General features: G+C 44.9%; 1 protein-coding gene across 7 annotated transcripts in view; it reads left to right on the top strand.

Annotated features, from left to right (window-relative positions):
- The window catches only part of BLZF1 (basic leucine zipper nuclear factor 1), a 36,801-nt gene that overhangs the window by 326 nt on the left and 17,264 nt on the right, over window positions 1-19,211 (top strand). For 2 of the 7 annotated variants that reach the window (XM_017668532.3, XM_037023865.2), the window contains exons 2-7: window positions 696-762; window positions 6,485-6,924; window positions 8,170-8,369; window positions 9,857-9,985; window positions 11,092-11,311; window positions 15,543-16,550. In XM_017668532.3, the coding sequence (XP_017524021.3) occupies window positions 732-762; window positions 6,485-6,924; window positions 8,170-8,369; window positions 9,857-9,985; window positions 11,092-11,311; window positions 15,543-15,728 (1,206 nt within the window). In that variant the 5' untranslated portion in view covers window positions 696-731 and the 3' untranslated portion in view covers window positions 15,729-16,550. The other 5 variants (XM_017668534.3, XM_017668537.3, XM_037023866.2 and 2 more) reach the window with 5 other exon arrangements.

The raw sequence follows: 19,211 nt of genomic DNA, 5'->3' as shown, positions 1-19,211 counted from the left end.
CCTGGCGCACACTCCGGACCGCGCGCCGGGTCTTTGTTTTCAGGGCGGGAGGAGGGCTGGTGGCAGCCGAGGAGGGCGGGCGCGGAAGACCCGTGCCGGGCTCTGTGGAGCCGTGCTCCGCGGCGGCACCCGGCGTCGGGGCAGTGCAGCCTGTGGGTGTCATTGCGTCGGGGCGCCTTCCTCGCGCGCCTCCGTGAGGCCGGGTCTGAGCTCCCGGCCGTGCGTGCACCGAGTAGTGCCCTTCTGCTACCAAGAACGTGCATATTTAAGTTATGAATATTGTTGTCGCTCGTTAAACGTCTGAACCAAAGGACCCCTCTGATATCTGCAGTGGACAAATCAGTGTCAGTAATGCCTTCGGAGGAAATAATTGCCGTAATTATTTAAAAATTCCTGTTGTCATGGCAGTGAGACAAAACCGCTACAGTAACTTCCCCTCTATTCCTGGACCAGAATCCAGGACGCACGCCGGATGGTGTAGAGTGTGCAGGCGGGGACCACCCCTGATTCCTTGAGACATTTGGTAGCCATAACAGCACCCCCTGTGCGGAAGGGATGCGTGGGCCACCCGCCCTCCACATGCGTGTGTACCCAGTGCGAAAGCAAGTACGATGGCATGGAATTTAAGTTACAGGGGCGTAGCGAATGTATGTATATGGTACCGTTTAAACTCTTGACGTTTTATATATTTTTAGGTAGAAGTCTTGGGGTGCATTTTCGTAGGTTGAAAAATGACTACTCTTGAAAGTTTAGAAACCAAAGGTAAGTGTTCTTTTGATGATAATTGTTTTTAAAACATGGCATTGATGATGACTTAATGAGGGAATGTTTGAGGCGGGTAACTAGATCTTGCAGGGTCCTCGTTCCCAAGGTGTGTTTCAGATCTCTTCGTGTTTGTTTTGTAAGGCTGTGTTTACATTTCAGTACTTGGGATGCACAGGTGACTGCTAACATCATTGTGTTGTGTTCATTAGATGACTACTGCTGTTAAATATTTGGTGTAAAAGCGAAGTTTTACAGCTATGTTCTCTAACCACTAGAAGATTGAAATATAACTAGACAAGAATATACATTTTTAAAGATTTAAGTGAATGGACAACGAGCAGGTATAAAAGACCTTTTCCTGTTACATGGGTTTGCTGGGCTGCTGTAACAAAGTAGGACAAACCAGGTGGCTTAAACAATAGAAACTCACCGTCTCACCATTAGGGAGTGTGAAGTCCAATATCAGGATGTTGGCAGGGCCCTGCTACCCCTGGAGGTGACAGGGAAAATTCTGTTCCAGGCTTGCTCCAGTTCCTGGTAGTTTGCTGGCAGGTTTTGGTATTCCTTGGCTTGCAACACATCCCCTGTGTCTGCCTTTATATTCACATGGCATTCTCCTTGAGTGTGTGTGTCTGTGTCCAAATTTCTCCTTTTTCATAAGGAAATCATATTGGACAGCCCCCCCCCCACTCCAACGCCAGTATGATCTCATCGTGTCTGCAATGACCCTATTTCCAAGTGAGGTCACTCCATTCTGTAGTATGGAGGGCTAGGATTTAACATGTGACTCTTCAGAGGGGAGCACCATTCAATGGGTGACGCCTGCTAACTGCTAATGGGAGTTACATTGTGTCCTGCCCCCAAACGTTGTGTTAGGCCTCTAATGTCTCACAGAGCTGATACTCCCAGTGAGATACTTTGTTTCCTTGATTCCATGACATCACTGTTACATGCAACCTGCTCTGTAGCCTTTCAGTATGCAGTGCGGTAGTCACAGTGGCTGTGTGAGTTTAAATTAATATCTTAAAAATGAAAAATTCAGTTCCTCTGTCACCATTAGCCGCATGTGGCTGGTAGCTATTGTATTAGAAGGCGCAGATAGAGAACGCTGCCTCTGTTGCAGGAAGTTCTGTCAGGCGTTGCTGCTCCAGCTGTGTTTTCTGTTTTTTATCCTTCTCTCCGTCTGCCTCATCTTTTAAATATCAATGTTTTTCTGCCCTCTATGTTCTACTTTCACAGCAGGTAATTATCTATAATTCCTAATCTACCTATAGCTCAGCTCTCTTACTCGTGATTCAGACCCTTACTTACAGCCTGCTGCCTACTGACCTTCTTCGCTAGACGTAGTGACAGCCTTTGCAGGTCCCAAAGTGAACTCCTGTTTCAGGTATTCTCAGGCGGAGGGGGCTCTGAGGTTGGAGCTGTCAGTGAGACATGACTCTTTCGGACGCCAGCTTTGCAGCAAGCAAACCTCCAAGAGCAACTCTTTGATGGGGGCTAAGTATGTTTAGAAAGCAGGAAAAGGAGATCATGCCAGTAAGTAAGCGAATTCAATCCAGCTGTGTACAACAGCATTTCAGAGTCACCAGCAGCCTTTCATAGTATGAGAATAAGCAAGCCAGAGATGGTAATGGAAGTAATAAACTGTGGCTTAATAGGAAATAAGAGCAATGAAACAGTAACAAACAGCATAGCGCTTGACAAAAGTTAAATTCGATATTATCATTAGTGATTAAAAGCTACTTGTTTAAAGGCCTCTGTGAAATTAAACTATGATTTGCTATTACTTGTTTGTAATGAGGATTAGAGTTATGAAGCACAGCATTTCATTTACTCTTAATTTTACTATAAAAGATAATTCAGCTATTAGTCAATACATGACTAATTTCTGCTCAGTAATTGTCAGGTGCTGTCGGGGAACAGAAGCTCCTTGGGTCGCATGGCCTGGGGAGAGGTGTCCTCACCGCGGTGGGCATCTGCGGGCTGCCTGCGCTCCCTGTAACTGCCTCAGAGGAGAAGCAGGAGGGGTTCTTAGCGACAGAACTTGGCCATGTTGTCACCATGAAAGGACTGTGTCATTTGCTAGGGTTTCTGCAGTAAATAGGAACCATTAGAAAATTTGAGTTTAAGTCCAAAACTTTATTGGGAGCAAGATTAAAATTAAAGTCAAACAGTTTAGTGAGAGTAGACTGAATAGGAAAGTCTGAAGTATTTAAATATTTATAATTCCACGAAATAGTCTAACACTAGTTCTGTAGAATAATAGATATTAGGTGACAATTTGGGAAATGCTGGCTAAGGAGAGATCATTCCCCAGAGGCTGGCAGAGCCCTTTGTGACGAGGGTGCGGTGTGAGGCTCTCAGAGCTGGGGCACGGCTCTGCCCCCCCAACCCCGGCCAGGGGGCTCTCCCTTCAGAGCCGGTGGCCGAGGGAATGTCTGGGGCTCGCCTCTAAGTGTGGGCCTCCCTCGTAAGTCCACCGTCTGTAACATTTTCTACTTTAATAGTAATTAAACTTTATTACTGACATTTAAAAGAATATTGATTTAAAATTATCAAGTGACGGTTACTTATTTATTTTAAGCTGAATCGGCATATGTTCAGAAAGTTTGCCAGAACTTTTTCCTGAGTAAGGAATTAATGATTTAGTGTAGATGGGAAAAAATGGAGCGGTTTTTAAATGAGTTCTTTTGGAGGTAAAATGAAGCCTCCCAGGTCATGCCGACACTGATGAACAGCAGGCACCTGCTTGTCTTTCCTGTGCTGACACTGCATCACCACGACGCGTCTGCTGACAGAGAGACTAGGAGGCACTTCCTGCCTGAGGATCACCGAAATCACTCCGAAACACTCTTGTGTCCGCTCTGTTCTGAGGGCACGGAGGACGAGAGGAGGGTGGGCTTAGTGCTTCGCCCAGGGTCACACGTGTGGCACTGTAGACTTATTTTGACTCAGGCTTGTGTTCATTCTGCTGCACCATCCTGTGACTTAGTGTGTCTGTCTTCACAGATTTCCAGTTTTATGAAAAAGGAGAGATGTTTGTTGAATGATACATGACAAACCGTATTTTTTTTTTTGCCGCAGTGTTCTAGAGCAGAGGCGGGGAAATCTGGGCCCCAGGCCTGCTGTGGGCATCTACAGTGGTTTGGGTGGGGAATGCTGACTAATCCCACTTGTAGACTTATTTGGGGTAAACCAAGTGTTACCCAATAAAAATGACGTATAGTCTTCTCATTAGACCTACAGTAAGAAAGAACTCTACTCAGTATTATTACAGTTTTAATTTCATCTTTAAATTGTTTTTTTTCTCTTCTTATATGAGTAACTGTGTAGTAGCCTCGACTTTGCCTCATGGTCCACAAAGCCTAAAATGCTTGTTAGCTGACCCTTCAGAGATGAAGTTTGCCAACCCCTGTTGTGGAGGAGTGTTTGTTCTTCCCCTACATTTCGCCAGTCCTCGGGGTCTGAGGGAGCGAAGGGCAGAGGTTGAGCCAGGAGGCAGGCAGGGTCAGAGCACTGGGGGCCACGCAGGCCGTGGTAAGGATCTCGCTCTTTATTCTGAGCAACGGGAAGCCTCTCGGGCTGGACGCAGGTCAGGTCCGCATGTCTCTCACTGTAACACATAAATTCCCTGCGCTTTTGTGGGTTGTTAGCAGAAGCAGTGACTTCAGGTTGGTGAGGCAGTAGTTCCAGTGTGTCCACAGCTTCCCGGACCATTAACAGCTTAGCTGTGGAGTCACTTTTGGGCCCAAATCCCACACTGACCTGATGACTTGGACAAGCTGTTAACCTGGCAAGAGCTCTGTTTCAGTCTACAGAGTGGGCACTGTTGTGCCTGCCTCCTGGAATAGTTGTAAAAATTGAACATTGTGACTTTTCTGCATCTGGCCCAGAGTAAATTGCGCCAAATTAAAATTACCCTTCATAGGCTTCGGCTTCCATTGCTCAGATGTGTGCTGGGATTGTAAAATGGCCAGAAATCTGACTGGTGGCCCATAGGGGTGTTCTGAATGCACTCCTGCAGGAGCTCCTGCAGGCGAGGTGCCGTCTCAGCCTCCTGGAGGATTGCAGGGGTCCCATCCCGGCACACCCTCCTAAGCTCCCAACCACCTCCTTCCTCAGTCAGCTAGTGAGTCAGCCTTCCCTGGAGAAAGATGACTCAGCAAACTTACACTACTTGGCTTGACATAAGGTAAAACAGGACAAGAAACAAACATTTCTTGTTTGCCTGGGACCTGGGAGTAGAGAGATGAGTGTAGCTGCCTTCCAGCAGCTGTGGTAACTAATGGCAGCCAGCTTTGCCTGTATGAGGGAAGATGGTTTATTTTAATTAAGCAAGCTGGTGGACTTGCGCGCCGTGCACTGTTGCAGGTGAAGGGGTTGGCAGCTGCCGTTAATTGAAGACCTGCTTGTTATGTGTGTGCAAGACGCTGTCACACTTGAAGAGGCAGCATGTGCCGTGGCTAAGGCCCCAGCCTTCGGGGCCAGATCATCACAGAATCAAATCTGCCTCCCACTTAACTAGCAGAGGAAGTGTGGTGTGGCTGCAGGCAGATCCCAGGCCGCTTTGTGCCACATTCCTTCGTCTGTAAGACAGCTGATCCTATGGCTATGGGAGTGTTGGTGCAAGGAGTAAGTGAGCTGGATGTATTTAGAACAGTGTTTGGCACGTGGTAACTGGTTGTTCCTTAACATTTTATCCTTTAGGAAACCAGGCAACCCACCATAGATATAAATGCTATTAAATTCATTTTATGGAGGTTAAAACTGAGGCCCAGGGATTGTAGGATTTTGTCCAGGATTGCATAGGTAGTAATGGTGGAAATGGGATTGAAGACCAGATCTGGCTGATCCCAAGGCTCATGTCATTGCTGTAGCACCACGCTCTTCCACCTGGTAGCCGGTTCTGCCTGGAATGAGCTTACCCAGACCTGCTGGGAAGGTGAGATCAGCATGGACAGAGCCCGTAAAATGATAATTACAGGTTCGTGATTAACTTTCACACAGTATGTTTGAGACAGTAAGTGCCATAGGCCCTCAGAGAGAAGCTGAAACAGTCGGGCAGGGTTGATGTTGAGCAGCGTGGAGGCTGACCCCCCGGGGGTATATTAGACCACGACTAGCGGCAAAGTGTCCACTTCAGAGGACAAGCAGCGCAGAACAGAGGCAATGCAGAGGCCTTAGGGGCCGGGGGCAGGCGTTGGTGGCCTGTGCGGAGCCTTCTCTCCCAGGTCACAGCAACAGATGAATCACTTGGGGTGGATGGTTTCAACATGCATATACAGAGCTTGTGTCTAGTTTTACATGTACCTGACGTCATCGTCTACGGTGTGCCGAGTGCTCCATCTCACAACAGTCATACCACAGCCCTGCGGCTCTGCTGTCACCATCCCCATTGTGCAGGTTGGGAAGTAGAGAGTCACAGGGGGTGAAATCATTTATCTCGGGCAATATTAGAAAGCAAAAGTCAGAACCCAATACTCTGACTCCAGATCTCTTGCATTTTCTACCAAGAAAGAAACCATTCACTTTAAAAGTTTGCATATGTAAGACTTTTTTCATTGTTTGTTGACATTTGATTGTTTGAGAATTAATTTTTGCTCTGAGTTTTTTCTGTTCTTTTTTTGTGCCAGTCATACTGAATGTAGGATAAAGCACATCCGGCATTATCCTGGCATTTGTTTCCAGCAAGTAGCTTATGTTTTGTGTTCTTTTATAGTCATCCCTGCTTCAACCCCAATCCGAGGAGCAGGAGATGGAATGGAAACTGAGGAACCAGCTAAATCTGTTGAAGTTACGTCTGGAGTCCAGCCCACAAAGCCTCATGTCCTTCAGAGTCCACGAAAGAAAGCGGTTCCGTCAGAGAGCCCCGGGGTCCTTCAGCTGGGGAAGCTCCTCCCTGAGAAAGCAGTGGAGGTTGAGGCTGTGAGAATATTAGTGCCCAGAGCTGCTATGACCCGTGATGTCCCCAAGAAACCCGCGAAGGCTGGGTCTCCGGGACGCCGTAAGGGAGAGTTCCTCGGTCAGCCAGAGGCGGTGGCAGGGCCCAGAGGGGACCCGTCCGAGATGAGGAATTCCCTGGACAAGCTCAGGGACTCCGAGAGGAGGCTGCTCCAGGACAGAGAAGGCCTTTCTAACCAGCTCAGAGTGCAGACCGAGGTACGCGCAGCCGTCACAGCCCTGCTGGGGCGCCCCCACCTGGCGCCCTCTGAGCCTCTTTGCCCTTGGAGTGCCATTCATTGTAGCTTGTCATTCGCTAAAAAATTTCCTCTTAAACTTTTCGTTCTCTCTCAGTGCCTCTAGCAGAAACAGTTTGTGTTGGGAACTTGATATCCTAAACCTGTGAGGTAGAACTGTGCGGTGCTTTGGACAAGACCACCTGTACGTTGTAAAGGGGTCACCGATGTAAACTTCCAGACCAAAGACTGACCAGGGCGGACTTCGAGGTTCTCTAGCTAGCAGTCCCTGTTTTAAGGACCCATGACTCCCAAATACTCGGAATAAAGGCCGTGGTGGTGTGAGTACAGGTGTCTCCTTGGCAGATGGAAGCCAGTCGGTTGTGCTCAGCTGTGGCTCTTGAATCTTCACACCTTAGTGTGCATTGCCTTCCCCCTTTCCCTGTAGGCCACACGTCCTCCTGCCACATGATGTCTCTCTGACACCATGGTTCGTGGTTCAGGTAGTGCATATTGATTTGTAAACATTTAGAAAATACAGAAAAACGATGAAAATTACCACCTATCCAGCTACAAATGCATAATTATACATATAGAATTCATTTTTGCCTTACAACCCACATTCTTTTGTTTTTAGTATCTTTCCACGTCAGAATATTCTATTACGATATCATCATTGATGGCAGCAGGGCCCCTCAGTGGCTCCGGCATACACCATTGCCTGTTCCTGGACATTTATGCTTTAATACTTTGCATTGTTAGCAACAATGTAGAGAGTGTCCTTGGAGATGTCCTGAATTACTTCCTTTGCTGAAATTCTTAAAAGTAAAGATCATAGGTCACAAAGAAATTAAGTTTTAAATGTTGGAAAGCATTTTTTTAAGTTACATAAGATTCTGTCATACTTTTTAGCAAAATTTATTGGTTTAAAATTTTTGCCTTTAAGTGTTGACTGGAAGCAGTTTGTAATTTTCATGATAATGGTATGTACTTTTAATAAATAAGAGCCTCAATTTATGATCACATGAACTATAGAATATAGACATATAGGGAGAGAGAGATATAATCTGTACATATTATGAGACATGTATTTAATACCACTTTGATAGACACTTTAAGTAATGGAGGACCAAACGACAAGAAACACAGTTTCTCTGCTGTTCATTTTGCTGCATCAAAGTCACTGATGTTATTCTGAGCCTGTTGTATTGGTCCTCTGTTCCCCTAGGTCAATCGCGAGTTAAAAAAATTGTTGGTGGCTTCCGTCGGGGATGATCTGCAGTATCACTTTGAATGTCTAGCCCGTGAGAAAAATCACCTTATTTTAGAAAATGAAGCCTTAGGTCAAAACACAGCTCAGCTCTCCGAACAATTAGAGCGTATGTCAATACAGTGTGATGTATGGAGAAGTAAATTCCTCGCAAGCAGGTATTTTCTATTTAAATAGTATCTCATTTCCTAGTTTTTGCTCCAGCAGATTTTTGATGCTTATGCAGGAAAGTAGATGGGAGTGTGTAAATTTCTGACTCAGATTGCCCCAAGCCCTTCACATCTCATTTAAAATGTGGACTGGTAGTTAGCACTGGTACTTGGGAAAGTCTGCAGTGTGATTCCTGGTTTATCCCTCCTCCTTCCAGCTTCGGGTCCCTGGAGAACAGGATGCGGGTGTTACCCATTGGTGTTTCCAGTGCTTAGCCGAACACTTCACACATACGTGTACTAACCGCTGATTTAAATTCAGTCACCTGGAAATTTCTCACAAAGCAGCAAAGACTTCCCACTGCATTGTGATGAATGATTGTGATGAATACATTTTTTAGGAAAATGTTTATGTCTTAGCATCTGTGATACTTTTAGTAATTGATCATTCTCATAAAGTTCTTAATTTACTTTCTAATTTTGCTAGCATGGGATGTTATTTGGAGAAGCGACTTAGAAACCAAGTCAATTCTCCTTGAACAGTTTAAGAGGCAGATCATGCATGCGTTCTGCAGGTTATTGCGATACTGCATTTCTTTAACGTCTTTGTGAATGCTGGTAATACTCTGAGAGCGATAAAACTTAAACTCAACTTTATTGATATTTTAGTTCATTTAACCTTTCAACATCAAAATTGTTTTCATTTTTAGGAATTTGGTGGTTACTCTGACCTGGGACTTCAGTTTTAGTTTTAAGATTTTCAGAATAATTTAAATACTTGAAAATTTTGCTTTAGTTCCATCACTACAGAACTGGTTAAATAAATTTTGGTATATACAAATCAAAAGAAAACATGGAACTTCTTTTTTTAAAAAAGGGGATGAGATAGGTCTATATATGCTAACATTAAAAAAAATCACCAAGATAAGAGTATTTGGTGAAAAAAACATAAAAGTTTGTATTAAATAATGTCTTTGTTATGAATAAAAATGGATATATATTTTTTAACATACTTTTATGTTGGTATATACATAATTTTTTTCTAGAAAAATTTATAAGAAACTTTATTGGTTACTTTATTGGTTATTGGTTATACAAGAAGAATGGGGGTGCTGGACAGGAGGAAAAACTTAGGTTTCCTTTTATATAAACATTTCTATATTATTTTAATATTTTTCTAAGGGCAAAGTGGTAATTGAGTAATAGCAAAATAATTCACTTTTGTCTTTCTCTGAAATTTTCTGTATTTAAAAAATAATGTTATTTTGTTTAAAGTTTGATCATCTAGAGTAGGACTGAGATTCATCCTCAACGTCTCTAGGGAAGTTAAATGTTTGTCATTTTGTAAACATAATTTATTTGAATCCCTTTAACGGGTACTACGTTCATAAAGTTTTAAATGTTTTTCAGTGAAGATTTTAAAACAGTAATCTTTAAGTAGTATGTATTAACTGCCTCGTGCTAGAACTTGTGTGTAAGAGTCTCGCCTTTCCCAGGGTGATGGCAGATGAGCTGACCAACTCCAGGGCAGCCCTGCAGCGGCAGAACCGCGACGCCCAGGGCGCCCTCCGAGACCTCCTGAGCGAGCGGGCACAGCTGCGGCGGGAAATGGGCGCCACGCGCAAGTACGGCCCTTGTTTAACGTTGTTAACGAACGTTCTGAGCGGCGTTTGTGTTTACGGTGGTGGTTCCTTAGCGTTTCGACACCGATTGACCTAGATTAGCTTTTTCAAGTAGATGCCTGGGGAGGAGAGGAAGATGGGAAAATAAGAAAACATGCTTCTCACAGTATTAATGGGGGAGAGAATTCATTATATCCATAATAGAATGACTCTGGATTTAAAAGTCGTTTTGGTTTGAGTAGTAGTTTTGTGTAATTTCTAATAGAAGCCAGAAGATGTACCTGTCTTCCCTTTTTCATGTCTCTTTTGGGGGACTGTTCTCCAGTACCAGAGCTAATGAATTCAACAATTTCAGTGCGATGGACAAACTCCTTAAAAGACACAAAATACCAAAGGGTCCTCAAAACAGATGACCTGAACAGCTCTAACCCTTTAAAGCAAAGCCTCCTGATAAAGGTAACCCCAGGTCTGCATGGACTCACTGGTGGATACTAACAAATATCTAAGAAAGAAAAAAAAAAAACAAATTTAAACTCTTCGAGAAGGGAACAATTTCTAACTCATTTTATGAGTACAGCATTATCTTGACTCCAAAACCAGGCAGACATTATAGGAAAACTATACACCACAATCTCTGATGAACATAGCTGGAAAATCCCTGCCACAGCTTAGCAAGTTAAATCCAGTGTATAAAAGGGTTACACATCACGGCCAAGCACTTCTTATCTTAGGAAGTGTAGGTGGGTTTATCATTCAAAACTCAATTACTGTAACACACCAAAAAAAGAAAGACCGTATAAGTATCTCAGCTGATGCACAAATCATATCAGTAGTTCTGCACCAACAAGTGAGTATGCGGGTGCATTTCACCTGTACTGAAGTATGAGAACTGAAGTTCTGTTTAATGATTTCTGGGTAATAACCTAGCAAATATGAAGTATTTTCTCTAGTCTAAATTATTTTGCCAGACCTGATTTATTGATCTCTGAGAGAAGGATATGGGTGAAGGACACTGTGTGACTTCGAAAGTACGTTTCGCCTCTATTTAGTAGCCCTGGTTTTCGTGTTTTGCCCCCTCCCTGATGCTGGGGCCCGTGTGTCCTCTGCAGACTGCTGGAGGAGCTGTTAGCCTCTCTGTGGTGGGGAAGAGGGCAGGACCCCTCCCCCAGGCCACAGCCTCACACCACCGCAGAACTGGCATCGACAAACCACAGGCTGGCAAAAGCAGTGAATTCTCACCTTCTGGGAGATGTTGGCACCAGCAGTCAAAGAAAGAGCTCATCGGCAGTTGAGTTCTGCAACACTCCAGCAGAAAAAATGGCTGAAACGGTAACATACTTCTTTCACGCAATCTATGGAACTCCTAGGCTTATTCTCTTTCTGAAAGGTGTCACGTTACAGTGGAAGCGCTTGGCATCGAGAGTTAGGAGATACTGGATCTAGACGCGAGCCTTGTGCCAGTGAGCTTGTGATCTTGGAGAAGTTATTTCCTCCTCTGAGCTTTAATTTTCGCAAACATTATTACTCTGTTCTTAGGGAGAAAATTGCTTATTTTGAAAGAGGGCCTATTTCTTAGCTGCTGAATCACTGATAATGCTTTTGTTGAGTTCATTTAGATATGAAAACCACCATGTAGAATTTTTAACTTCGTAATCATGAGTAGATAATAGATTACTCCTGTTCTAAGAAATTATATTAATCCCCACATTAGCCTGGAACGTGCCAGTACTGCAGCAGCAGGTGGTGTGGAACTGATCCTGCAGTCTTGGGCGCACCGGGGCTCCTGCAGGTGACTTGTCATTCCTGTAGCCTCCCAGGCCTGTGGTAACAGCTCCTGTGGCCCCAGCTCAGACCTTGGCATCGGCCAGAACTGTCCCGCTCCAAGATGAGTGCAGCACCTTACTCCATGGCCTGCGATGGCGACTTTCACATTACCCTGTCCCTTGATCACAGTTTTTATCGTCTTGGCCCTTGCATTTTCCTCTGTCTCATCAGCTCAAGTGCGGGCTTCTTTACTGCCCATCGCTTGCCTAGACTCCATTCTTAGGTGCCTTTCTTCCTTGTCCTTCTCTAGGACCCTGAAAACCAGTCCTGTGTCAGTCAGCTGTTTGCCTTCTTTGTTTCTATACCCATCAAACTGTTAACTCACATTCCACAGATGACTTAATTTTCAGAAGAAAAGGAGGGCAGAGAAAGAAGATTCCCCAAGGCCCTACTTGCTATCGAGATGCCCACTTGCATGGCAACCAGCCTTACTGGAAAAGCCGTCCCTCCTCCCTCCAGACGACAACCCTGGCTTGGCAGGTGCCCCGAGCCAGCCCTTCTCCCTGGTAGCTTTTCCTTGTCACTTAAGGGCATACCCAGGTGTCTCCCATCCAAAGAAAACCTTCCCTCCATCCTAAGTTGTCTGGATGTGGCCTTAGCACCTTCCCTTCACAGCCAAGTCTTGGAGAGGCTGGGCCGTACTTGTATGAGCATAACGCCATCGGCCTGCTGGTTCCTGCCGTCACTGTTCCTGTAGCCTTCCAGCCCCCCGTCCTCAGCCCTTGGAAAGGCCACGGCGGCTCCAGCACTGCTGCACTGTCTCGCTTCGTGTCTGTCCCCCTCCTTGGTACTGCTGGGCCTCTGGGACATTGCCCTTTCTTGGCCCTTGTACCTTTCTGAGCCCTCAGGAGCCTTTTATCCTGCTTTGAATATTGATGTCCTGTAGGAATCTGTGCGCCACGCATTTCATCTCCCTTAATTTCTGAACCACCACACCCTTCCAGTTCTCCACTGCTTCTCTCAGTATTTTGGGGGAGGGGGCACCCTCTTCCTGTGTCCCCACATGAGAGAGAGAGAAAGAGAGACTTTTATATTCTCTGGGGACCCTCCAGTTCCCATGGGTTTATGCTTGTGACCAACTGAGATACTGTTCCTGAGTTGAAAAGACATTTCCAACTGGAGATCTCTGTAGGCCCATCTCACAGCTGAAAATAAAAGCACCTCTTTTCTCCTGCCTTTGTATTTGTATCCACCCCTCCCTCCAAAAGAAAAGAAGGAAACAAAAAGAACCTGCTTCTTCGATTCTCCTCATCCTGTACCTACTATGTAGGGATACCTACTTCAGGACTCTGCCAAATAATGCACGTGGAGCCCATAGAGATGCTTAGAGGCAGCTCCCAATGCACTGTAGCCATCACTGCCGCCCTTCCTTCAGCCTCCCGCCTGAGGTTTTACAGACCCTCTCAGTTCCTTCTCATCCACCCGCGCCCCTGAGTTCAGATGCCTGGCCTGCAGCCTCCACAGTTGAAGCACTGCCTCGCCGGCCTCCTGCCTCGCCTCCTACCTGCCCCCAGGCCGGCCTCCGCTGCCGGAGCATTTTCCCAAACGCCAAACCGAAGTCAAACGTCAATCCAGTCACCCTGGTACTCATGGTCAAACCACTCCCAGCGCCTCTCATCACTGAACCTGGATCTTCATAAGGCCTTTCATGACTTTACTCCATCTTCCAAAGGGCCATTTCCTAGGTGTGCCCACCCACTGCACGTCCGGTCCTAGGAGCCTGACCACTCTTCATCCTGGAGGCTGGCCACCGCGTCTCAGGCCTCCGTGCACTTTCCCTCTTGCCTAGACTGTCTGCTGCCCCTCTGCCCTCACAGGCCAGCCCTCCCTGGACCTCACTGTCAGGCTTAGGTGCGCCTCCCTGCAGGCGTGCGCTGTACTCCATGCACATGTGTGGTACGCTGTGTAACAAGTGAGTCGTGACTGATTGCCCGCCTCGCCCATACTAAGTTCCTGAAGGACGGGCGATGGCTGGTGTTTCCTCAAGGTCTGGCATGATCCTTTGCACATCATAGGTGCTGTTTACTGAGTGAATCGGTACCTAAAACCAAAGTCCTCGTTTTTATCCTTTTTGCTCTCCTTTCTGCTCTCTTTGTTGGGAACTTGTGTCACCAGCCCCTCGGTTGCTGCCAGTAGCATCTGGTATAGTCGCTGCTCCCCGCTTTCTGCAGACACTCTCCACCCTCCGTGGAACCACACACCCTGGCTTTTCTCGGACATCCCGTTGCACCACAGTGTTGGACATCCTCAGGACTTGGCCCAAACGGCCTCCTCCTGGTCTTTTATCCAGCGAGTTCTGTTACCAGAACTGACAGTCCTGCATCCTTTCTGTCTCCTGAGCCTTCCAACCCCATCCCATCAGGGTCATCATTTCTTAGCTCGGTTATTGAGTGAACTCCTTTTCTTTGCTCTTCCTGTGTCTGCTTCCATGCCCACCCTTCCCCCACCTTCCGGCTGTATATAGAGAGATTTCTTTGAAAGGCACCCTCTTTGACATCCATCCCCATCACCTTCAGGCTAAAATCCAGGAATCTCCTAACTATGCTGGTATCTCAGTCTCCTCTTACTGAATTCCTTTTGTATTTTGTTTCCCTCTCTAAAAATACATAATGTGATAACATATAGAGTGTTTAAGTACTTTTCTCATTTTCCCTTCCCAGTTTATGAGCAGCTTTAAGGTCAGCCCTCTGCTTGCCTGCTAACACCTGACCAAGGTCCATAAAAATAGAAGGATCTCAAAAACTGAATCAAAAAAGCAGTAATCCAGCTGAAAAATAGAGGTCCTGAAATAGAATGGTGGCTCTTAAATGATGCCAGACATTCTTAATTTAGTCACAACTCTTTGGGTATGTTGGCAACTTAGAAGGAAAAGAACTTTTGGACAATTGAGAGTAAGGGGAACAGGCATATCCAGCCATTTCAGAAAGCTTTTTAATAAGCCTTATATAAAAAACAGACAGACAGCTGTTTGCCCTGCCCTGCTCTTCACGGTAGATCTCCAGTCGCAGTGCCTGCCTCCTTGGCACCATAACCCATCTTCATCTGATGACGGTCAGGAGAATATGAGCAGGAGAAACAGGAGCTACGAGCAGACATGCTGTCCTTGCCCTTACCTGGACGCTCTTTTGAGCGCAGGAGGCCTTATCGTGGGTCTCAGTAAAAGGAACAGAGTAAGAAGAGTCAGAGCAGAAGAACTAGGAGAGCGCAGTGCCCGTGAAACTGAGAAACAGGAACATGATTGGCAGCATAAGACATTGGGTCTAAGTGAGAGAGAAGAACAGAAATAAAAAGCTGTGGATTTTACAAGTAAATGATCATAAAGTTTGAAATAGAAGCACAGTAGACAAAGGCGGAATCCTGACTCCAGGCAATTGAATGAAAGCTCGAGGGAGGAAGGTGGCCTCCACTCCCTAAGGCTGGCATCGTCTGAGGTAGAACGGATACAGCCTTATTTTCTTACATGTCCACAGGCTTTTTGTCAGTATCCGGAAGAGAACATTAGTTTCCTCTTGTTTAAAGACAGGTGACCTGGTGATGTGATACATCGTCATGGTTACATTGAGAGCTTTCGGAGAAAAGCGGTAGGTTCTCTTATCAGTCAAGCTCATCATTCCCATGGTATTTTTTATGGCAGTTATATATTAAGAGGTAGGACTTTATAGGTAATTGCACAGCCATAAAACCAGGGGCTTTTACAGTCCCTACTGCACATATCTGACATCACTTCTTTTCTTAGGTCCTACGCATTTTGGATCCAGTTACCTGTACAGAGAGCTCACCTGATAATCCATTTTCTGAGTCTTCACCAACCACTTTACTTGCTACAAAGAAAAATATTGGACGATTTCATCCGTATACTAGATATGAAAATATAACTTTCAATTGCTGCAATCGCTGCCAGGGAGAACTCACGGCCCTTTAACACTCACTTAGTGGCAGTGTGCCATGGGCATTTATTACCCAAGAGTCATGACTGGGGAGCTGGATTTCTTACGATGCTAGAGGTAATATCAATTTCTACTTAAATAATACATATCCCCAAAGGTTCATGTACTGAACTACAGATTATTCTTTCTTAATAAATATCTCAGGGTAAGAAAACAATGTCACTGTGTAGATGTATTAAAGTAGAGAATGCTTTCTAGGCATTATAAGATGCTTTCCCTCAAGGACCCTAAAAGAAAAGGATTCTGTACCATTCTTGGAGGCATGAAGCTGGTACTTACAGTGCTGTGTACTTTACAGGAGCAGATTTGACGTCAGCAGTCCGAAGCAAGGGTGGGTGGACTGGTCGTCAGTCACATGCTGCCACAGCCATTTGTGAACTGTTGTGGGTGGTGGTTTTTTTGCACTCCAGCAGCAGAGCTGAGTAGCTGGGGTTAAACAGGGTTTGTATGGCCTGCAGAGCCTAAAACATCTGCTCTCTGGCCCTCTAGAGCAAGCATCCTGGCCCCGTAGGACTGATGAGGAGAGGGGGGTCCTTTCCCTTTTGGTGGTTCTGGGCTATCAAGGCAGCTTCAGGAATACTGTGGGGGAAGGGCTAACATTTAAAACTACATGCTGTATGATAGGAAAATTTAAAATATTTCACAGCCACATTAACAAGTGCTTTAGCAAAAGCTAAAGCTGTTCTCCTGCTGGTTTTGTGCAGGGTCTTGATTGCACATTTTGGATGGATGCGATTTGACATATAAAAGAAACAGAGTCTATTGAGTTCGTTTTGGCAAATGGAACATAAATACAATATCCAACTTGGTACTTGTAAAATGGGGTAGAAAGCAGGGTCTTTCTAGAACATTGTACATACTCAATGAAAAAATGCAATCTGTCAGTTAATTTATGTTATGTAACATTATTTATGATGGACCTTAAAAAAAACACCTTTTACAGGCCTTTAAAATACTTACAAAATGTTTATACCAAATTATGCCAATTAATTGCAGAAATGCCTATCAACAGAGAAATCTTCCAAAGACAAATCTGGTCAAATAACGTTTTAATATCATTAGTGATAGTTTTTCTCTGATTCATTTGAGTTACAGTTTCAAATGGCAATAAATTTCTCTACCTTCTGTATCTTGAATAGTGATTCTCCCAGAATGACATGGTTCAGGCAGAGCCCTCGTCCTCCTTACACTGCTCCCTGCGTCTGGCTCTCCGGCCTTTCCTCTAGGGCTTCTCACTGTGCGGAGAGGAAAAGCTGTCAGCCTCTCCTTTAGGGTCACTCACTGTGATAGAGGAGATGCTTCATGACATTGGACTGGGCAATGAGTTCTTGGACAGGATACCAGGAGCCCAGGCAACAAAATATAAAATAGATAAATGAACTTCATCAAAATTAAAGCTTTTGTGCATCAGAAGTCACTATCAGCAGAGTGGAAAGGTAACCCACAGAAGGGGGGAATATATTTGCAAACCATATATCTGATGATGGTCTAGAGTCCAAAATAAATAATTACAAATCAATAACCAGAAAACAACCCAACTAAAAAATGGGCAAAGGACAGGGATAGACATTTCCTAAAATATATGTATATACAGTTGGCCAAAAGCCCATAAAAAGATGTTCATCACTAATTAGGGAAATGTAAACCAGTGCCACCTCACTCCCATCAGAATGGCTGTTGTCAAAAGAGCAGAGTAATGAATGTTGGCAAGAATGTGGAGAAAATGGAGCCCTTGTGACTGCTGCTAGGATTGCAAAAGTTCAGCCACCTTAAAAATTTGAACAGACAACTACCACAAGATCAACAGTTCTCCTAGGTAGGCACCCAGAAGAACTGAATCAAGGACTCCAGGTGGTGAACGAGGTGTTTGTACACCAGCATTCACAGCAGCATTCCTCCCAGGAGCCCAGAGGGGAAGGAACACAGTGTTCTTCGATGGATGGACGGGTAAGCAAACGTGGTATATCCATGCAATGGAGCATTCTTTACCCTCAAGGGAACAAAAAAGGGACAGATGCAGCATAGATGAGCCTTTAAAATGTTACACTACGTGAAGTCAGTTAAAAACAAAAGGACAGTTATTGTATGGTTCCACTTACATGAAGTACCTGGAATAATGAAATCACAGAGACAAAGTAGAATAGTGGTTACCAGGGATTAAGGGGAGGCAGAATGGGGAGTTCTAGAATGTGACAGTTGTACAATGTGAATGTACTTAATGCCACCAAATTATACATTTAAAAATGGTGAATCTTATATATATTTTACTACAAAAAAAAAAGAACTTTCAGTTGTACCTACACTCTTGTAACCACAAACTAGTGGCACATGTTTGCAATTGTTGAAATGGGTCAATGTAACAACTCATAATGATCACAGCTAACTAAACTAAACACAAAAGGGACAGAGAGATCTCAAATCAGCAACCTAACATCATACTTACGGGGCAAGAAAAGGAAGAGCAAACCACCCAAAGCCAGCAGAAGGAAGGAAACTGAGCAAAGATGAAGTAGGGAATATAAAAACAATGGAGTATCAAGGAAACCAAAAGTTGGTTTTTTCAAGAGATCCACATGATTGACAAACCTGTAGCCAGATTGGCTCAGAAGAAAAGATGCAGATAACTAAGAAAGAAAGGGGGGGACATTATTACCAACCTCATACACATAAAAAGGGAGCGACTATACACCAACAGACTCAATAAACTAGATGGAATGGACAAATTCTTAGAAACACAAATCACGAAAGCTGCCTCAAGAAGCAGCAAACCGAATAGGGCTGTCACAAGTAAAGGGACTCATCGGCGATCAAGAGCCTCCCACTACCAGGAGTGAATCCTGATGTAAGCCACGCACACAGGATAACGTCAGCATAGACTCACTGATCCTAAGACAAACCACTTTGTGAGGGGGTTTAATAGTAGGGAAGTTCTTGGGGAGGGGGGAGCAGAAGATAATGGGAATTCTCTGCACATTCTCTTCAATTTTGCTGTGAGCCTAAAAGTGCTCTGAAAAATTAGGTCAGTAATAAAAAAAAAATCATCCCAAGATCCAGGACCAAATAGTTTCACTGGTGAATTCTACCAACTGTTTAAAGAAGAATTAATATGAATCCTCAATCTCTTGCAAAAAATAAATAAAAGAGGCAGGAATAGGGAGCGCTAACCCACCTCTGACGCCTGTGTCACCCTCACACCGAAACCAAGACACCACCAGAAAAGCACCACAGACCAGCATGTCAGGGGTGTCGGTGAAGAAGCCTCAATAAGAACTGGCGAGCTGAACACAGCAGCATCGAGAAGGGACCGCACACCGTGATGGAGTGGTGGTGGTGGACACTCAGAAAACTCGGAATAGAGCAGGCACAAGCAGAACAGAGGGCTGAGAAGAGCTTCCTCAAGGTCCCGGCATTTAGGACAACGTACAGCCAACTTCACAATGGTGAAGACTAGAAGCTTT

This window comes from Manis javanica, chromosome 14, assembly GCF_040802235.1.
Source record: "Manis javanica isolate MJ-LG chromosome 14, MJ_LKY, whole genome shotgun sequence".
Lineage (NCBI taxonomy): Eukaryota > Metazoa > Chordata > Mammalia > Pholidota > Manidae > Manis > Manis javanica.
The sequence above is the reverse complement of the archived record's forward strand: the minus strand, read 5'-3'. Positions and strand labels throughout refer to the sequence as shown.